The 20827-nt window shown below is 35.5% G+C and overlaps 1 protein-coding gene across 2 annotated transcripts in view; it reads right to left on the reverse strand.

Annotated features, from left to right (window-relative positions):
• Nucleotides 1-2757: 2757 nt before the first annotated feature.
• SEMA3D (semaphorin 3D) overlaps nt 2758-20827 on the reverse strand; it is a 194862-nt gene continuing 176792 nt past the window's right edge. For both annotated transcript variants that reach the window (XM_027574136.2, XM_027574137.2), the window contains exons 17-18: nt 14268-14407; nt 2758-7178 (exon numbers count right to left, since the gene is read on the reverse strand). In XM_027574136.2, the coding sequence (XP_027429937.2) occupies nt 6753-7178; nt 14268-14407 (566 nt within the window). In that variant the 3' untranslated portion in view covers nt 2758-6752. The remainder of the gene's footprint in view (nt 7179-14267; nt 14408-20827) is intronic.

Raw genomic sequence — 20827 nt, forward strand, 5'->3', positions numbered from 1 at the left:
TATCTAGTCTGAATCATAAAGTTCCTAATAATCAGACCCTTGGCTTCTCGTCCGGCTTTCTATGATTTTCACACAGGCGTTAAGTTATGGTAATTCTCATTCTAAACTGCTTGTGGCCACTGAAACCTAAGACTGCTTCCAAATGTCTGTTAAGACTAACTACAGCAACAACACAAATTACAACAGGTGATTCTATGGTTTTATTTGTTTTTCAATAGTAAAAATAACCTATATGAAAGGACTACAATGAAAACACAATTCAGTAATTGAAGATAACTACCCAATCATACTTGCTTCAATATATTAAAAGCTTAGAGGGATATGGCCCATTAAATAATCTTTTTCCTGATTCTAAATGATAACTTCCCATCCTGTAAATTGGTTTCATTTGCTTCTTTTCCAGGCTTATGTACTTAAATTAAGACTCTCTGAGTATGCCCCCACATACTCCTGCAATACATATTTAAACACACTAGCCCTTCACTAACAGGACTCAATAAAATTGAGAATTTGTAAAGGGCAAAAATGTTGGGCTACATTTTGGCCCATCTCTACACATAAACAAAACATCCACAGTAATTAAAAGGGCAAATTGTATTGATATAAAATCTTTCCTACAGAAAATAATGATTTGTGGGATCATTTCAAGACATTTTGCAAGTTATAAATATTTCTCTTCCTTCTTCAGTTACCTAAAAAGCATAAGTCGGTTTTTAATTTTGATATGTAAGCCAGAAAGAAGAAACTCTGTATTTCAGATATCAACCTTGAACAGTGTTCAATACAAGAAAGGCCAACTCAGCTGTTTGGAGTCTTTTTGGCACATTAAGCACTTAGTTCCATATCTCAGATGCCTTAGGCATTTCTATAACAATAAGGTGTTGCTTTGGAAAACTAGACATTATCCTAGGGTCCCTGAGGCCAACCAAGGTCCTAGCTGTCACGTTTTTTTAAAAATAATCAGGGTGTCCAGGAAAGTACATAATGTAAGAGTAACTGGAAGTGGAAGGCTGCATCTATTATGATGGCTGAATATCTAGCATTTCTATATGCTATTCTCTCTTTCCCTCTCTCTTTTGAATTTATTATTGAGTAATTTGTTCTGTGAGATTTAGATCCTTAATTTACGCTTTATTGTGAAATATTTGAAGCACACAGAACTGTATTGAGTAATATATTTAAATTGTAATCCAATGCCCAACTTTGTCAACTATTAACATTTAAATATACTAGTTCCTACAAATATATGCAATGTGATATAAATATAACATCGGGTTTAGATATGTTTTTTAAGAAAATAAAATATTATTAAAACAATAGTAGCTCCCTATATCCTCATTCTCTTTTTTCTTGAGGAAAATTTATTTGAATTTGGTGCTTAACTTTTCCAGAAGTGTTTTTTATGTTTACTACTTACATATGAATGTTATCTAGCCATAAGCAGTATCATTTGCTTCTTTAAACTTGATATACCCAGTATAATTCTGGTTGCATTCCTACACTCCTTGATTTTACTCATTTGACATTGTTTCTGAGATTTTTCTATATTGAAGCATGCAGATCTTTTTTGTTTCATTTAAACTTCTGTATCCATTTAGCGACTATACTTCAATTTATCCATTCTCCTTTTGTAGAACATACAAATTGTTCTTTTTTCTATTATAATTAATCCTATAATAACTATTTTTGAAAATGTCTATTATTGCACATGTGGAGAAGGTTCTCAAGGGTATGCACTTAATTGTGAAAAGCTGGTTCTTGGAATATGTGCATTTAAAACTTCATTGGGTATGCCAAATCAGTCTCCAAGATGTACGTTTGTACTAATATACACACAAAGGAAAAATATATGATCTTCTGAAAGAAACAGTAAAGTTATCTGCAGCTTCATCTTCCTGGGCAAGACTTCCCTGGGCTAGGAAAATTGTTTATGCAGGTAATAAATTGTGTGGTTATAGATGCTTTTAATTCTCAACTTAAATGTTAAACTCTTGTTTCTTTTGTCTTGAGAATTACTCATGTACTTTTCTACCTTCAAACAAATACAATTGGAATTTTCTCCATTATTAATCTTGTGCTTTGTTTTATTTACAGTAACGACTTGGACATGATCTTACTATAAGGTTCTACTAAGAGTGCCCCATATTAAATTATTTTTTCTTTTAAAGATTATCATTACTATAAACTCTCATGCTTAAAGATTGTCAGAGCACCCACAAAACCTGACATACTTCTGTACAATATCTCTACAAGCTACTTCATAACCAGGTTGGGGGGGTTGTTATATATTACCTATTGCAAATATAAAATATCCTTCATGAATATACCAAATTGGCAAGAAATATAATTTTCTCTAAAAGAAATTTCTTTCTAAAACAAAGACCTCAACTAACTTCTTTAATAAATTATGCTCATATAGCTAAACATATAGATGAGTACTTTCAAATCTCACTTATAGGAGGATCATTGGAAATCTTAAAAGTAATTACTTGCAATAGTAATATTTATGTCAGTTTGCCGAAGTCTAAATTTAGATCACAATGAAGTCTAGCTATATAATTGTATTGATTGGGGAGAGACATATATTCTTTTCTTTCATAAGAGAAATTACTGCATACTTAAAGTCCAAAACATATTTACCGAATGTTTTCAGGAAATATTTTCTTAGGTATTTGATTTAGTGCAATTCCATGTCAAAAATCTGGTAACCACATTTAGGGTTTGAAAACAAAACTTGCACACAAACGAACATTCTGTTTATAACCATAGAACACTAATGTTTGTGTTTTATTATAATACAACCAAAATATACATTTGACAATTTTCAATTATTTTAGATTACAAGACTACATTTCTTTTAAAATAGCAAAACTGTAATTCAAAATTGATTGGTAGCCACTTATAATACCGGAATTAAATTACATGATTAACTGATAGATTGTTGCCCTTCCCCCAAAAAATCATCTATCTCAAACTTACCATAAATACACTATACTACAAAATATTTAAATGAGAGGTATAAATCATGCGCATGTTCCTGTCTTTGCACTGTCAATATGTAGAATGTTGGAATTTTAGATCTTATTTTTTAACCTCACATGTAAGCCAAGTTATTTAAATATTTTGGTTATTTCCTGTGAGAAAAAATGTATTTTTTTATAAAAACACTTCAAATATCTCTTTTTTTCTAAACTGTCCATTCCCAATAAGACTAATCCATTTTCCAACATGTTGTCTAAGACAAATGTAGCATTCTAAAGAGAAAGCTGTTTCAGTTTTAATTTTCCTTTGTATTTATGATATATATGAAATATAGCTTATATTTAAGTTTAAAATATCAGTGTTTAATTAATGCTATTGTTGAACTTAATATTTTGTGGACATCTGGATAATAGAAAATTGTCTTTGAAAGCTTACCTTTGATAATGTTGAAAAACAGGCACTGGCCACTGTAAACTTATTTTTTAATCGAGTCTATACAATTCAGCAGGAACAAAACCTAATAGCATAAAAGAACTGAAATATAGACCAAAAGCAGAATTCAAGAGTAATACCATTTTGTAGGCAGCATGTTGTAAATGAGCATCATCAGTTAGCCAACCGATTGATGAGATTTGGTATAGATTATAATTCTGTTGTAGCTTTTGCAAATTTCTGAATTTCTCTATGACTATTTTTCCAACTCTTAAGTAATTTGGTTGGTTTTCAGAAATGTTTATTCAGTAATATGAATGTAGTGTGTTGAGCTCTTTGGAGGGAAAAAAAGGTTCTACATAAATTAATTATGTAGACTCTTCATTTCCAAGCAAACTCTTAAAATCCCCAATAAAGTGAATGTAAATGTATGCAGAAAGGCAGGATTCCATTTAGCAGCATAAATAGCTGGAATGAAACACAGGCGAGAATATGCAAGTTAAAGACGTATATATTCGAAACAGGGGAGAAAAATATGAAACCAAGAATAGGCAGACATTTTAAGACCTCTCCATAGATAGCTAGTTTCTTAACAAACATATCTGAAACTATTAACTCTAATTTTATTTTTCATTATTTCAAGGAAAATTTGGTAAAAGATTCAGTGGTGAGGAAGTATATATTGTGTCTCATCTCTAGACTTAATATATTCATACTGTCCTTGTAAGTGTTCTAGGCAATTAAAAGGTTAAAAAATTAAATGTAGCCTAGATCCTCTATCTTTATAAATACACATAAATCTTTGCCCATTTTTTTATTATATGACATTTTGTTTTACTCAATATTTATTCAATATTTCAAATATATTTAAGCAATTATCATAAATTAATGTTTTAGATCCAAAGCAGCCAAAATATTAGCTGCAAAGTAAAAAAAGTTTGCCCAAATTTTATCTAAATAATTAAGATTAGAAAGGAGTAATTTAAAAATGGCTTGAACTTTCATATTTTTATGAAAACCAAATTTATTACACGTCAATCTTAACATTTGAGTTTCATGTAATTTTCCCAAAGTCACCTATACTTTGATCATGACTGTTTGACATACAAATCTTAGGAAATCTTAAAAATTAAACATGCTCCCATTATTCACTTTGAGCTTGTCATGAGTTCCTGGAACATTTAAACCTGGCAAATCAATAATTACAAACACTCTCTTTATGATATTCAATTAGCAGCCTGATCCCCCCCCACACACAGCTATTCTTCTGCATTACTTTTTTAAGAGTCATTGTTTCTGGTTCACTTTAAAAAACAAAAAACAAAACAAACAAACAACAACAACAACAACAAAACAAAAAAATCTTCAAGTTTTCAATCTAGTGAAACATCTACAAATATTTACGGGTATCATTTCAAAAGGGGTACCTAACCTCATACAGCCGTGTGACTACTTTGAGATAGGTAAGGAAGGCAAAGAAAATGAACATAAGATTGAATGTTCCCAACATAAAGGCAGTCACAGACATGATACCAAAACTCTTCATAACGCACCCTCTCACCACCAGGTTCTCACAGGCTCTTCTTTCAAGACATGCAGAATGCATGCTAGATGGGCAATGTCTGCTATTCAGTTTTCTGAAAGGCTGCCTTCCATGTGAGGAAGTGACTAATTTTTCATTTCACACTAAAAAGGGCGTGAAGAGGCAAAACAGAAGAAGGCAAAGGGTTTTGCGTTCCAAGAAGGAAAGGTGAGTTCAGCTCCAACAGGCAGGAAACATACCATACGTCCGCAGAGGGAAAGTCAAATTGGAAACATTTGAAAGTGCTAACAAAATACGAAAAATGTTTATGTTAATGCTGTGAGTTCGGTTTCTTTACATGCATTAGGCTTATTTATTATTAAATTACTAAAACAATGCTACTTGAATTACAGCATACAATCTCAGGAAATGCAAAAAGATTGTGTGAAGAAAAGATGTCAAAGAGTTAATTTAACCCTTTCCGTTGTCAACATTTTTGCATTTGTTCTATTACTCAACAAATATATATCCCCGCTCCCCACCTCTGTTGTCTACCTAATTCTATCTCTCTATATATGTATATTCACTCAAATAAAATCCAATAATCCAATATTCAGGAGAGAATAAAGGCAGTAAATGGAAATAATTTACAGAGTATAATGAAATTTTAGAAAAAGAGAGAGGAAGTACTACTGAAGTCCCATTGGTTGTAAATAAATTTGTGTTCATTCTTCCCATGATCTTTTAGAAAATTTACTTTTCCTCAGACTTTCGCTAGCAGTTTGTTATAAGGTAGAATTTTTTTAACAGATGGATTACAAATTGGCAGCTACTCATACTCTAGTGAATAAAGCTACATAACATTTTGCCCAGTTTATTTGTGATCGTTCTTCCTTTTTATGGGGATCTGAGTTTTCCCCAAAGCCAGAATTTATGGCTGTCTTTCTTTCTGTCTCTTAACAAATTCCATCTGCATGCCTTCCCATCAGGACGCAGTATACATCATGGTGTTTCCCTTATTAAAATGTTTTCTCATATATTATTAAAATATTTATGAAACGTTCTGTCCCTGTAAAGCTCAGTGTATATTCTAAAAACACATAACCAAGTACCAACTTCTCTCTGTGAACCTGTTACTCTTGACAAGTCATAAGGAATCCTGGGAGGAGCATTTACATCCTTCAGTATATCACACCGCAGTACACCGAATGTAACCTCTGGGGTCTGAAATAATGCACCTCTCCAAATTCCTAAACCCTGCACCAAGAGTGAAGGGATCCCTGGGAAAGTTCCTGCTGATAGTGTGAGCTGTACGAATTTGTGTCTTCTCTCCAAATCCTACCACAAGGGAGCGAGTTCTAGAGTGGAATGATGTATCTGTTCCTAAGAACACATATATAGCACAACTGCATGGTCAAGTCTGTGCTTAATGGCCATACAAGGGAAATAAAGCACCTTATTGTAATATCAAATTGTAATATCAAATTTGATGCTCGCTCAGCTCAATTATTTACATGACATAATAAATTCAAAAACTCAGCACATCAAACATTTACAAATGTAAAGCCCCAATTTTGAGGATAATTCTGATACTTTGCAGGTACGTGTTTAGTTCTTGGAAAACTGGTCCAGATGAATTAGTTGCCCTTACTATGCCATATTCACCATATATAGTCTTAATCAGATCACTGTTCTTGTGTTCTTTGCCTTAGCAAAACTCCATGGAAAGCTCTTATGAGTTAGTATACGGGGTGTACAAAACAGAAGACGGTATTTTTGCAGGTAAAGAATTCCTTTCTTTAAATTAAACAGACAGCTACGTGTCCATGGCTTTAGGAAGCTCGTCCAGGTCTCTGTGATGTCTTCGATTTCGTTTCTTCTTCATTTCCTGCATGTGCTTCCACTTGGGGCCGCCCTTGTTTCGCTGTCTCCGCTTCTCCCGGTACCACATCTGTTCACAGTACTGGTCGAGGCTGAAGTTTGGGCTGCTAAGGATTTGGATGTAGTCTTTGTATCTCAACCGTGACTCTGCCAACAGATCCTTGACCTGCCCCTCCTCGTGCTCTGCCCTCTGGGTATTTGCCATCTGTTCATTCTCAATGACATTCAAAGTCAGCTTCACTATGGTGTGGATAAAAGTGTGTTCCTGTGCTTTGCAGTAATACATCCCAGCGTCCTTCTTCTGCAGACTTCGAATCAGTAGCCCGTACTCTGTTTTGATGATCCTTTCATCAGGTTTCAACTGCAGAATTGGAAAAATGTAGGTAATAAATGAAAAACAGAGAGGGCCGTGAGCAAATGAACAGAGGCCACATAGTTTTACTTAGATGAACCTAAGAGATCAATCCCCATCTCTGCCATCGAGCACAATATTATCAGCCATAGATGAAGAGAGTAAAAAAAAATTCCACTAAAGTAACAGCCCCCAAACATGCATGTTTGCCTCTCATTATTATCTAACTAAACCTTTGGAATATAGTTAATTTTTCTCCCAGTCTACAGATTGGAATGAAAAGCTAGAAAAACTACTGAAGTAAAACCGGAAACTATCAACTAACCGTCTTTACAGAGATTTCAGATACCAAGTAGTATACTAAGAACACCAACTGGTATTTAAATTTCAGAGCTAGAACTGGACATGGACAGCCTTTGTGCAGAAAGAGAGCTTTTAGGGCACGCTACTACCTGTAATGGAGAAATAGAACGATGATTGCAAAAGGAATTTACTCTCTTTTCTGGATATCTCCCAATAAGCGAGCTGAATAGCATATGGAGACTGTAAGTTGTGACTTTTTAAAAGTCTGATGGAAAAGCATGGATCCAGCTTTTTGGATGTTTGAGCTGTAACTGAGTAGGACCATAGTCAGAAGGTTAGCAACATTTAAAGCTGAATTTCCCTTTTTACTATGGATTGAATGTTGATACTGTGTGTACATGTGATACTTGAGATGATGTCATTTGTGGAAATATTTGCCATACCTTGGTATACTATAACGTAGTAATGTGATTTCAAGTGTGAGAAAACTCAATGAACAAAAAGAACCCCTCCTGAAATGTGATGCTCTTTACCCTTTGAAGCAAGAGTACTGAAAGACAATTCAAACATTTGAGCTTGCCTGGCCCACAGGCTGGTGTGAAGAGCAAACCTATCTTCCATAAAGCTGGAGGCCTGTTTAGCCACACCAGAGCCCTGTTTCATGTGGGATATTGTTGAGTGTCTCGGCATTAAGTAGAATAACAACAACAACAACAACAAAGAAGTCTGGAAGATTTCCCAGTTTACACATCTGCCCCTGTATTGTAGACTTTCAGTCGATGGAAATCAAGGAGGCATAAAGACAGCTAAATTCAATTTATTCACAGTGGGTGGACTCCGCATCTTTATGTGAAAAATATGTAGGAAAAAATCCCTCCAATTCTGGAAATATGAGAAAAGGAAAAGAAACATCTCTGGCTACTGGCCCAGTTAACTAACCACCCTCTATGCCAGAGAAATGCAGCTGGTGGGGTACCACTCTAGGCCAAAGGCAGGTCACAGCACAGATCCTTGGTTAATGAGGCTGAATGGTCTCCAGCCTGCCTTCCTCCTAGGCTGAATCCACACCATCGGGGTTTTGTTTGTTTGTTTCCCTTAACTTTCCCCATTTTTTTTTTTTTTTTAGAATGGATTTATTCTAAAGGCCCAAGCATTTTAAAATGCTGTTGTAATACACGCTAATGTTGAATTCACTTACATTCTCAGAGATTTGGGGACCCTCGTGCCTAAAATAAATGTGAACTGGAATTGGAGGATTCTCAAGGGCCAATCTTAAACAGAAATGTCAAACTCAAATTTAACACACTACATATACCTTTTCTTTTACATAATTTTATTGTACGAATTATTCTTTAAATTTTAAATACATCTTAGATCACAAAACTCTGACTCCACAGACAAGGATCTGGTCTTTATCGGCAGACTCTGCTTCCTATGATTACTCATTTATCTTCCCTGATTGGTCTTCCATTTATCAAGTTGGTGACATAGCATATGGTGTATTTGGGGGGTTAAAAGTAAAGCTCTTTGAAGGTTAAAGTGTGAAGTATTATTAGCAACATTATAGACTACTGCGTGTTGCGGGAGAGCTGGAGAAGCGATGTTCTGAAGCCTCTAATTTTTATTTATTTTTTTCAGTTCTTTATTTTTTTATTTTATTTTTTATTTTATTTTATTTTATTATGTTATATTAATCACCATACATTACATCATTAGTTTTTGATGTAGTGTTCCATGATTCGTTGAAGCCCTTATTTATAAGTCTCCTAATAGAAAATGGCGCGTGGTTATTAGCATGACAATCAAAGTGGGTGATTTCAGTTGCAGTTCATCTCTAGATTTCCTTTCCAACACTGGGACTCTTGCTAATGCTTAAACTGCACTTCATGTGGCTTTTAGAGATTGTCACTGCTCTGACTCACTACTTTTTATTGTTTTCTTTAATCTCCTGACAGGAAGAAATTATGACTTTGATTTCGCACACATTATGTAACACTTCATCATTATCTTTGCATTCTCTTTCTGTATCCTGTGTATCTGTTTTACTCTGAAGTCCGGCTCCCCTCCCCTCCTTCCCAGACTATGTCCATCGCTACAGGACTCAGAGTTTCATAAACACCTAGCATCTCCTTACTCCCCTGCAGTCCTTCCCTTTTCCTTTCTTCCATGGAACGCTTAGTTTTTCTTTGTCTTTGGACCCATAGATATAAAACTTGCTTTAATAAATTTCTTTCTGGATTTATCTAATGTTTATTTGATCACTTCAGTGTTTTTTCTTTCTGAATCTTCAAAAACAGGCGTTGATTGAAATCATACCTCTAATAAAATACAGTTGAGATTGATATATTTTCCTAGGATTTTTATTTTTGCGATTTAGAGACAAGAATCTGTGCCGCCCAAATTAAGCGGCTGATTAACGTTGGCCTGCTTTACATTCCCATTCTCTGTGCTGCTTTCATTCCACGCTGGGAGAGGATGCATTATGCAGACTGTATCTGGACAGTGACATCTCAGCACAGTCCATTTAGAAAATTCAGCTCCTTTACAAAGAGATAATGTAATCTCTGGCCACTGATTTAAACTCACGGAATTTTCTCCACTCTAAAAGTGATAAGTAAAAACCGCTCAGCTAAATCAAAACCACGCTTGAACTGGGGTCGACTATTCATTTGCCTAATGTGAACAAGGATAATATATTTGGCATTATTAAATGTAGATCTTCAGTGAAGGGCAATTCATTTAAAATGAAAAGAGTAACGTGGAGAGGGACAAAGGACATTTAGGTACTAAGCAGCAGGTAAAGGTCGGGGACTCTGCTCTCCGATAATAGCAGCCTAATGGTAATTCCTTTGCAGATAATTCACCTGTCAGATCTCTCATAGCTAAAGCATTGCATGCGTCTTGGAAGTGACTAGGCCTTCAAGAATATCTCTTCTCTGCAACAAACATAGAAGGAAGACTTATTTAAAAATAGTGCAGAGGCAACTCCTTATTTAAAAGAAAAGAAAAATTGAATTTATACATATTTAACCCCTAGATTAATTTGGTATCCTCGAGTAAGTGTAAAAATGTAAACTGCAATGGTAATAATAACACGAAATACCTAGAAAAATACACATTTGCTGTTTCATCAGGAAAGGAGTTTCTAAGCATAATGAGTGAGAAATCATAGGGATATAAATCTATAGATTTGTCCATATAAAATATAAAACGCTTTTTTGTGAGGAACACAAAAAAATTTAGAGACATAAAACATAATAAGTTACTTCTAATATGTATAACATTAGATTGTTGACATCGATAATATATAAAAGACTTGTGAAAATCATTTTTAAATGAATACTTCAATGTAAACTAAGCGAACAATGGGTAAAGCACTTCACTAAACACAACTGAAATCAACAGCCAAGAAACATGACAAGGTAAATTCACATCCACTAATTTTCAAAGAAATAGATATTTACAGGGGCACTTGGGTGGCACAGTTGGTTAAGTGTCCATCTCTTGCTCCGGCTCAGGTCGTGATCTGAGAGTTGTGAGATCAAGCCCTGTGTCGGGCCCCACACTCAGCACGGAGTCTGCTTAAGACACTCTCTCTCCCTCTGCCTTTCCCCTCCCCCTGCTCAAATAAATAAATAGATCTTTAAAAAAAATATTTACATAACATGTTTACATAGTATGACATTTTTCATATCAAACTAGTAAGGATATTCTTAAATTGTAATACACCATTTTGCCTCAGGAGTTCAGAAAAAAATACTAATATGGTGATTTTGATGAGAAATTAGCAACATACAGTTGTTTATCAAAAGCCATAAAGATAGTTAAAGCCTTTCACTCAGTTATTTTATCTCAAAAGATTTGTCCTAAGAAAGCATGTAGGAAAGCAGAGGAAGATTTAGATATCAAGAAGTTCACTACTTGTTTTTAAGATGAAACCTGCTATTTAAATAACATGGACTAATCATGGATGACTGTGGCATCAAGGTAGCGAGTGTTAAGGGACAGGAAAAGTATGGTATTACAATTGAATGATAAGGAAAATGCTCACAGTGTAATCGTTAGGGGAAAAAAAGCTAGAGAATAGCCATCATTAGAGGCCTCATAATCCTTTATGTGTCACTATATTTTCCAAAACTATTTATATTGCTTTTATAATAGAAAGAACAACAATAAAACAAGGACCTACAGAGATTAAAATACAAATATTTGAAGATGTTTTAAAAATAATTGTTAAAAGCCACACACACACACAAATACTACCACAATGGTATAAGGTATTGCCTCTTCTAGTCATTCAGACCCCAAAAGTACAACAGAAGCCCAGGGACTGCCAATTAACTCGCTACTTACAGCATAAGCACCATCAATTTCAAGAATAGCTTTATAAGGAAGTCAGCAGATAAGTGACTCATGACCTCTCCAATAGCACCCAACTGTGAAACAGCTCAGTAAGGAAATGATCTCCTCCTGGCAGAGAATAAGCTGGTGACAGGCTCTGTGCCACAGGAGATTCTAGTCCCTCCCACAGGCTTTTTTTCAGTGGGGTAAAGATTCCAAACTGTGACCTTCTTGGTAAGGAGCAGAAGGTAGCCTGCTGAGAAAAGTGCTTCAAATCTAGTCTGGATCTTGCCCCTTTCCTCAGCTCAGGAAGCAGGATCGCATATCCTGGACAATGTGTAACTACCTACTTACAAAGGCAGATGAAAATACCAGTTGGAATATTATAGCTAGGATGCTTTGAAGTAAAATACACTATTTCTGCTCCATTAAAATTCATGGAGCATGGTACCACCATGACTGGGTGATACACTCTTAAAAGGTACATTAAAGTAATTCATTGCCTTTTCAGGAAGATAAAAGATGTGAACACAAACATGAATAGGCAAATGTGTATACCTATAACTTGGGGTAAGAGATTACCCCAAGCAGAGTACCATATATTTTTTAAAAGTCATATTAAACTTGCCATGGAAGAAACATAATTATTAAAGAATAATGTTTAGCTGAGGAGAGGTTATCAAAATTTATTGACTATAAAATTAAAATAATAGTTTGGGATGTTTAAATGTAAAATATTGCAATGTAACTAAATATTTGCATGTTAAAAAAATTCAGAAAACATTCCTCCTGTATTTCTTTGATAAAAGGTTAATGCTTTATGTTTCAAAGTTACATAATTACTTCCAGGTCAGATAATACTTTAATATACACTGGGAACAACGGGGCCCGTAAAATAAATCCATATTTAGCATAAATATGGATATGCCATAATCTTAGAATTTATGGATGTTAGTAATGATGAAGAATCAAGTTTTATTGGAGAAATCTGACATAACAAACATTGGAGTATTCCCTTGGTATTAACTATGTAAACAGTCAATATTTTATTTTATTTTTTTAAGGCTTTATTTATTTATTTGACAGAGAGAGACACAGCGAGAGAGGGAACACAAGCAGGGGGAGTGGGAGAGGGAGAAGCAGGCCTCCCGCGGAGCAGGGAGCCCGATGCGGGGCTCGATCCCAGGACCCTGGGATCATGATCTGAGCCGAAGGCAGACGCTTAACTGGCTGAGCCACCCAGGTATCCCTTAAATGTTTATAGACTTATCAAGGAGGTTGTATTTTAGAGCATTTGGACGGCCTGTTTATATGACAGAGAAACTGAGTGTTAGAGAAGTTACACCCTGTTCATAAATCCTCAGAAATCAACTGAACACGTGATCAGTGCTAATTCGAATTTCACACATCTTCCTGATAGAGTATCTGCAATTTTATATACGTATTTTACATTTGTGAATAATCCTCTGCTTTGAAATTCACATTTTCATCTGTATTTTCTCATTTTATTTTCATAGTAACTTTTGTATTTATTTTGTTCACGTTAGAAAATTCTGGCCCATGCGGACTCAGTGATATTATCGAAGGACCTAGGACAGGGATTCAGTTGAACATCTAATTCCGAATCCTGAGTTCATTGGATTACTCATTACAGTGTCCTCAGTTTAATACTGGGAATATTAGAACTCTATACTGAGTTTCGCTGGTTTCTCTTAGGCACCGAAAGAGAAAAATAAAAACCCTGCCAATTACCCTTTGTTTCATGGCACTCAAATAATAAATACAGGATTTCTCAGGCTACCCAAAATTGTCCCATTAAGTTCAGTAACATACTTAACCTATCTACCTCACAAAATTTCTGATTGTTTCGACCCCTATGTATGTCCTAGAAAGACTGAAACAGAAAAAGTCAAAAGATGAAGGGAACATCTACGTTACTTTTCCCTCTGTTGATTTAATTTCAATACATAAGAGTGAAAAGGTACATGTGCAGCTAGTTATCCAACTTGTTCATATGATATGATAAAGATAGATCTTTCTGTTGATATACATATTCAACCTGTTTTATGATATAAGTTAAACACAATATGAGTTAAAATTTAGTCCTTATCCACTGTGGGGGAAAATACTGTGTTATTTTTTGATCAGGGAATTGTTCTAAAATATAGACAATCTATGAGAATGAAAATTTGAAAAAAAAATGTAAATTTCCTTTAAAAATGCAATCTGCTTTTAAATATACTTTATTAATGTATCTGTAATAAGTTGTCCTATTTTTATCTCAAATGCATTAAGTTTCATGTTAGTGAGTATAAATTGTTATTTTCCTTTTTATCAGATAGTGATGAGAGCACTGTATGGCACTGAACATTGGACATCTCTCGCAACCAAAACTTGATTTAACTTTTACACTATTTCCCTCAAGGTGGTCGTTCTTTGATGACTATAACTCACCTCCTCTCGATGCTCATCTCCTGACCGCTGGATATACCACTTAATAGATGCTTGTTGGGATTTAGGTATACATTCCAGAAAGGTTGAATTAAATTCAATGCCAAAAATCACCTTTTCATCAGCAGTTTCATGACTAATGCCTGGAATGCAAACATGGGATAGAAGATTAACCTTGACCTTATTTTAAAAGCAATGGGAAAATAGACTGATTTAGAACAGATGCTATTGGGGAAAGATTCATTTTACATTATTAAAGAGAGAGGAAATTCATGATATGATATTGTTACCTAAGAGTCAAATATTATCTAATAGATTGATTTTTAAAACTCTATCCCTGCATTGCAATTTTTACCCTTTCATGATATATTAACTATTTGCAACTGTTTTTTTTTTTTTAATAAGAATTCATAAGACCTAACTCTGAACATTGAATCTCTTTCTCTGAGCTGAAATGAATAAAACTTTAGTGTCTTTTAATGCTTCACACGTTTTAATTTGTATAAAATATAATGAATTTAGTGGATAGTTCCAGAAGAGGAGTTTACTTCATCTTTTAAGAGAAATTCTATCATGAATCGATCCACAGAGTTGACCATATAACATTAAGACATTTTATACCCACAAAGTAAGTACAATGGTCTGTACTTGATAAAATTCTATAAAGATGATATTGAGCTAGATGCTCTAATACTCTAAATGTGGACTTTATCTGTATTATCTACCAAAAAACAGTTCTCTTTTATTCAAAGAGTGGTACTTAAGCCCAACATGCATTTGCTATAAGATAGTTAATGGGATGCTAAAGGAACAGTGTCTCAGACACCTTATTCTCGTAAATCAACTGCAGCATCTGAAATACATTCCATCCAGAGTAGCCAAAGGCTGTGTCCCATGTGTGATCTAAGATCTGTAGCTCAAATTTGATCAAATAAAAAATGTCGGCTGTTCAGCCTGGCCCGAACATGCACTTTTTCATCATATATTCAGATGTCTCAATTCTGCAGATGGGTCTACTTAGCATGTTAGGCATAAACGAAGAGTAAGGCTTAAGGGACCTTTGTGAATCCTAAATGTAAGCACACAAAATTATCAGCAAATGGCATGAATGCACATTTATCCAATAGTTAGACTTTCCTTTGAAGAAACTTCTTTTGAACTTGTTTGCGTCTTACCAGCAATGATTAAGTCAGGCGTGCTGACACCATTATGAATTAACCTCATCTAACTTTCAAAATGTGTGAATTCCATTTGAAACTTGTAAGATATCCACTATCCTTGCCAATTCAACAGATTATATCTGTGATTTTCACAGTTAATAAATTCCTAATACACAGAAAGATCACCAGTACCAATCATGGAAGAGAAAGACACACATTATTTCATAGTAACAGATGCCATTCTCCTGAGAAAAAGGAGTTCATGAACAAAGCAGGGAGCTTGCAGGCTGATTGTTAGGTGATGGGGCAAGGGCTGGGGAGAAGCTCAGTTAGACTGATTTAACCGAAGAATCGGTCAAGTTAGTAAAAGATAAATTAGCAAAATACACGAGAAAAGTGAAATAGCTTATTGTACAGAATCCTTTTTCAAATCAGTAAAAACAGTGACCTTTGACACAAAGTCATTCCTATGTCAGTTTGGCAGGAAATTAATTTATTGTTGTCACCAATAATTTTTGTTTCATTTCTGAGTTTTAAATTTCCCATTTTTTAACAATTTAATTTACAATTGTATCATAAAGAATGAATACCTAGGAATAAACTTAACTAAGGAGGCAAAACACCTGCACACTAAGAACTATAAGGAATTCATGAAAGAAACTGAATAAGGCACAAGTAAATGAAAAGGTATTTCATGCTCATGGATTAAAAGAATTAATATTGTCAAATGTCCATACTACTCAAAGCAATCTACAGATTCAATGCAATCACGATCAAAATTCCAATGACATTTTTCACCGAAAAATAAACAATCCTAAAATTTGTATGGAACCATAAAAGACTCCAAATAGCCAAAGCCATCTTTAAGAAAGAAGAACAAAGTTGGAGGCATCACACTTCCTGATTTCAAACCATATTATAAAACTATAGTAATTAAAACAGTATGGTATTGGCATAAAAATAGACACAGATCAATGGAACATAACAGAAAGCCCAGGAATCAACCCACACATAGATAGTCAATTATTTCACAACAAAGGAGTCAAAAATATACAATAGGGAAAGGACAGTCTCTTTCACAAATGGTGTTGGGAAAACTGGACAGCCACATGTCAAAAAATGAAACTGGACCACTATCTTACACCATACACAAAAATTAACTCAAAATGGATTTTAGTCTTAAATGTAAGACTTGAAACCATAAAACTCCTAGAAGAAAACACAGGCAGTAAGCTCCTTGACATCGATCTTACTGACAATATTTTTAATTTGATGCCAGAGCACAAGCAACACAAACAAAAATAAACAAGTAGGACTACATCAAACTAAAAAGCTTTGGCACAACAAAGAATGCTATCCACAAAATGAAATGTAAACCTACTAAGTGGGAGAAGATACTTGCAAATCATATAAGGGCTTAATATCAAAAACATATAAACAATTCACACAACTCAATAGCAAAACTCCCTAAGTAATCTAATTAAAAAATGAGCAGGGGAACTGAATAAACATTTTTCCAAAGAACACATAACAGATGGCTAACAGGTACATGAAAAGATGCTCAATATCACTCGTCATCAGGGAAATGCAAATCAAAATCACAGTGAGATATGACCTTGTATCTGTCAGACTGGCTATTGTCTAAAAGATAAGAAATAACAAGTGTTGGCGAGGATGTAGAGAAAAGGAAACACTTGTGCACTGTTGGTGGGAATGTAAATTAGTGCACCCACTATGGAAAACAGTTTAGACGTTTCTCAAAAAATTATAAATGTAACTAACATATGATCTAGCAATTCCATTTCTAGGTATTTACCTGAAAAAAAAAATAAAAACACTAACTTGAAAAGCTATATCGCCCCATGTTCACTGCAGCGTTATTTACAATAGCCAAGATATGAAAACAATGGAAGGTGCCATCAAGGATGAATGGATAAAGAAGATGTGGTATATATCTACACAATGGAATATTTTTCGGTCATGAAAAAGAAGAAAATCTTGCTTTTTTTGTGACAACATGGATGGGTCTTGAGGACATTAGGCTAAGTGAAGTAAGTCACAGAGAGAAAAATACCACATGATTTCCCTTATATGCAGAATCTTAAAAAAAGCAAAAAAAGAAGCTCAAAAATACAGAGAACAGATTGGTGGATACCCAAGGTGGGAGGTGGAAGGTGGGTAAAATGGGTGAAGGGGGTCAAAAAGTACAAACTTCCAGTTCTAAATAAGTCCCAGAGATGTAATATACAGCACGATGACTGTACTTAATTATACGGTATTGCACATATGAAAGATGCAAAGAGAGTACCTCTTAAAGGTTCTCATCACAAGAAAACATGTTTTTTTTGCAATTATGTGTTGTGATGTATGCTAATTATACCTACTGTGATTGTTTCACAATGTATACAAATATCGAATCATTATTGTTATGTACTTAAAACTAATATAATGTTACATGTCAATTATAACTTAACAAAAAAATTCCTTAAGATTGCAAATACTTTAGTTTGTAAATACCCTCATAACTTCTACTTGAATTCCCACAGTTGATTCTCTGTCTCTGGCTTTTCCTATACAGTGTGAATTCTATTTTTTTTAAAAATGATTTGTCTTAGAAATACGAACTAACTCCTTATAACCTGCAGGACAAACACAAACTCACAAACTTAGCCCAATGTATGTGAGGTCTTTCTGATTTTAATTATTGGTGCTTCATCTACTTTTAAAAGTTGCCTTTCCCTCTTAGTGCAGCTCGAATGCTATCCAGCTAAGTATCCTTCCCTTTACCCATGCATTACACAAACATTCTTGTGTGCCTACAACACAGTATACATTCTAGTGACAGAGACAAAGTCATCAAGTGAATGAAATAGATAAAGAATATAGTATTTGGCATTGTTGTGCACTACAAATAAGAATAAAGCCGATTAGAAAGTAAGAGGTAGAACGGGGAGAAAGGTATTTCAGATAGGATGGTCAAAATAGGTGTCTCTGAGAAATTAACATGTTAAACATGAAATTAAATGGTGTGAAGATGGAACTACTTGCAGGAAAGAGTTTTTTAGGTACAGAGGAAACAAATGGAAACCTAACTGCCGCAGGAACCAGCCTGGGGCTTTTGAAAAAGAGAAAGCCAGTGAGTGAGCCATATGACTGTGACGAGAGAGAGGCTCAGGGCATGTACCAGATCAAGCAGAGTCTGTGGGCCATGGTAAATGCTGTGGATTTTTTTCTAACTGTTCTCAGAAGCTAGTGAGAGATTTTGAGTACGGGAATGATATGATCTAGCTGAAGTCTTTGAAAAGGTTATTCAGGCTACCAAGTGGGACAGAGATTGACCAGGGACAAGCATGGAAGCAGGAGAACCACATAAACAGCTCCCGGAGAGGTATGGTGGTGGCTTCAGTTAAGTGGACATGCACGGAGGGATAAGGAGTAGGTGCGGTTGTGGCCATAGAGCCATAAGGACTTATTGAGAGGTTGGTACTAGGATGTGAAAGGAAGAGAAAAATAAAAAAGATGACGCCTAGCTGTTTTTTTCCCCTAAACAGTTGGGTGAATAGGGGTGCTATTTATTAATATGGGAAAGGCTGCAGAACAATGAAGTCTGCAGGAAAAGACACCACAAATTCTTTCTCAGATATAATTTAGGATGCTTATTAGGCATTCTAAGAGAAGCCCTTGGCTTGGCATACAAGTCATACATATCTGGCACACTGGAGAAGGTTTGGAACTGGACTAAGAATTGGGGAGCGAATTGCCTCTGATTGTGTTGAAATTGATGGTGTTAGGCAGTGAAGAGGCAGAGGTTTTCTGTTTGGACGGCAGGATGGAAAGGACAGATGAAGAACGCTCAGAGGAGCAGCTGATAAAGTAAAGCCTGAAGGATGTGGGGCCATGAAGCCCACCGGTGCTGGGTCACCAACTCTTTGAAAACAAAAAGCCCTGATTTGTAGTGCTTGCTCATTTTCCTGGTGTAAAAACTCCCAATACGGCTGAAATCAAGCCACTGATGATTTAAAACCAGCTCACAAAATTTCTAAATAATAAGCAATCAGCTCTCATGGGGCCATAAGAACTGGGTCAAACAAATAATGTGTTTCAAGGAGGAGGGAGTTAGACATGAAGTAAAAAGGAGAACTGAAAATTGGCCATTGGATCCAGCAAGGAGGAAACTGCTGGAGACCTTAACAAAAAATGGATTGGGGGCAGTGATGCTGATGATGAGCAGAGCTGGGTGTGGTGGGTCAGAGCAGGAACAGGATATGGCGAGTAGCTGTCTCCACCCGAGGCAGGAATTGTTTTGTGTCACTTTCTTTACAACACTTATCACCATCTGACAGAGAATATATATATATTTTAATTAATTTTTTTGATGGAGTGTTCCGTGATTCATTGTTTGTGTATAACACCCAGTGCTCCATGCAGAACGTGCCCTCCTTAATACCCATCACCAGGCTAACCCATCCCCCCGGCCCCCTCCCCTCTAGAACCCTCAGTTTGTTTCTCAGAGTCCATAGTCTCTCATGATTCATCTCCCCCTCCAATTCCCCCCTTCGTTTTTCCCTTTCTGCTATCTTTTTTTTTTTTTAACCTATAATGTATTATTTGTTTCAGAGGTACAGGCCTGTGATTCAAAAGTCTTGCACAATTCACAGCGCTCACCATAGCACACACCCTCCCCAATGTCTATCACCCAGCCACCCCCTCCCTCCCACCCCCCACCACTCATATCAGTGAGATCATATGATACATGTCTTTCTCTGATTGACCTATTTCGCTTAGCATAATAAAGAATCTATTTTTACTGGTTTTTAAGTTCACCGCTTCTTCCCTCCCCTAACACAACTTGAACAGAAGTTCCACGGATGCGTGGGTTTTCTTTCTTATTCACTTGTGTATCCTCAATACCTATAACGGTTTCTGATAAATCTCACGTGCACGAATGAAAAACCGTATCAGAGCACACGGTAACGATTGCTAAATAAAACCCTGGACGTGACAGGGAGTCTCCCACACATTTAGAACGGGAGTCGAACATACGATGTTGGACCCGAGCTTATTTTTCAGAAGAGTGAAATTATGAATGATAAATAATCGTTTTGTTTTTAAACTACAAAACTTTTAGGCCACCAGTTATAGACTATGAAGTTTGGGTTGTTTATTCAGTGTGGGGGCGGTCACTAACGGTGATAAGGCAGTTTCCTTCCTCCAGTTGTGTGCGCAAGCGCACAGGCATGCATATACACTTTCTGTCTGAAGGTAGAGCTTGGCAGTGGAACGCAAAAAAAGCTTTGGAATATATACTCTTACAGTTTCTTTTCTCTGTTATCAGACTCAACAGAAGTCTTCTCTATTCTCCACTCTGTCCCGTTCGTACTCAGGCTCCCAAGATCTTCCATG

This window comes from Zalophus californianus, chromosome 12 (assembly GCF_009762305.2).
Source record: "Zalophus californianus isolate mZalCal1 chromosome 12, mZalCal1.pri.v2, whole genome shotgun sequence".
Taxonomy (NCBI): domain Eukaryota; kingdom Metazoa; phylum Chordata; class Mammalia; order Carnivora; family Otariidae; genus Zalophus; species Zalophus californianus.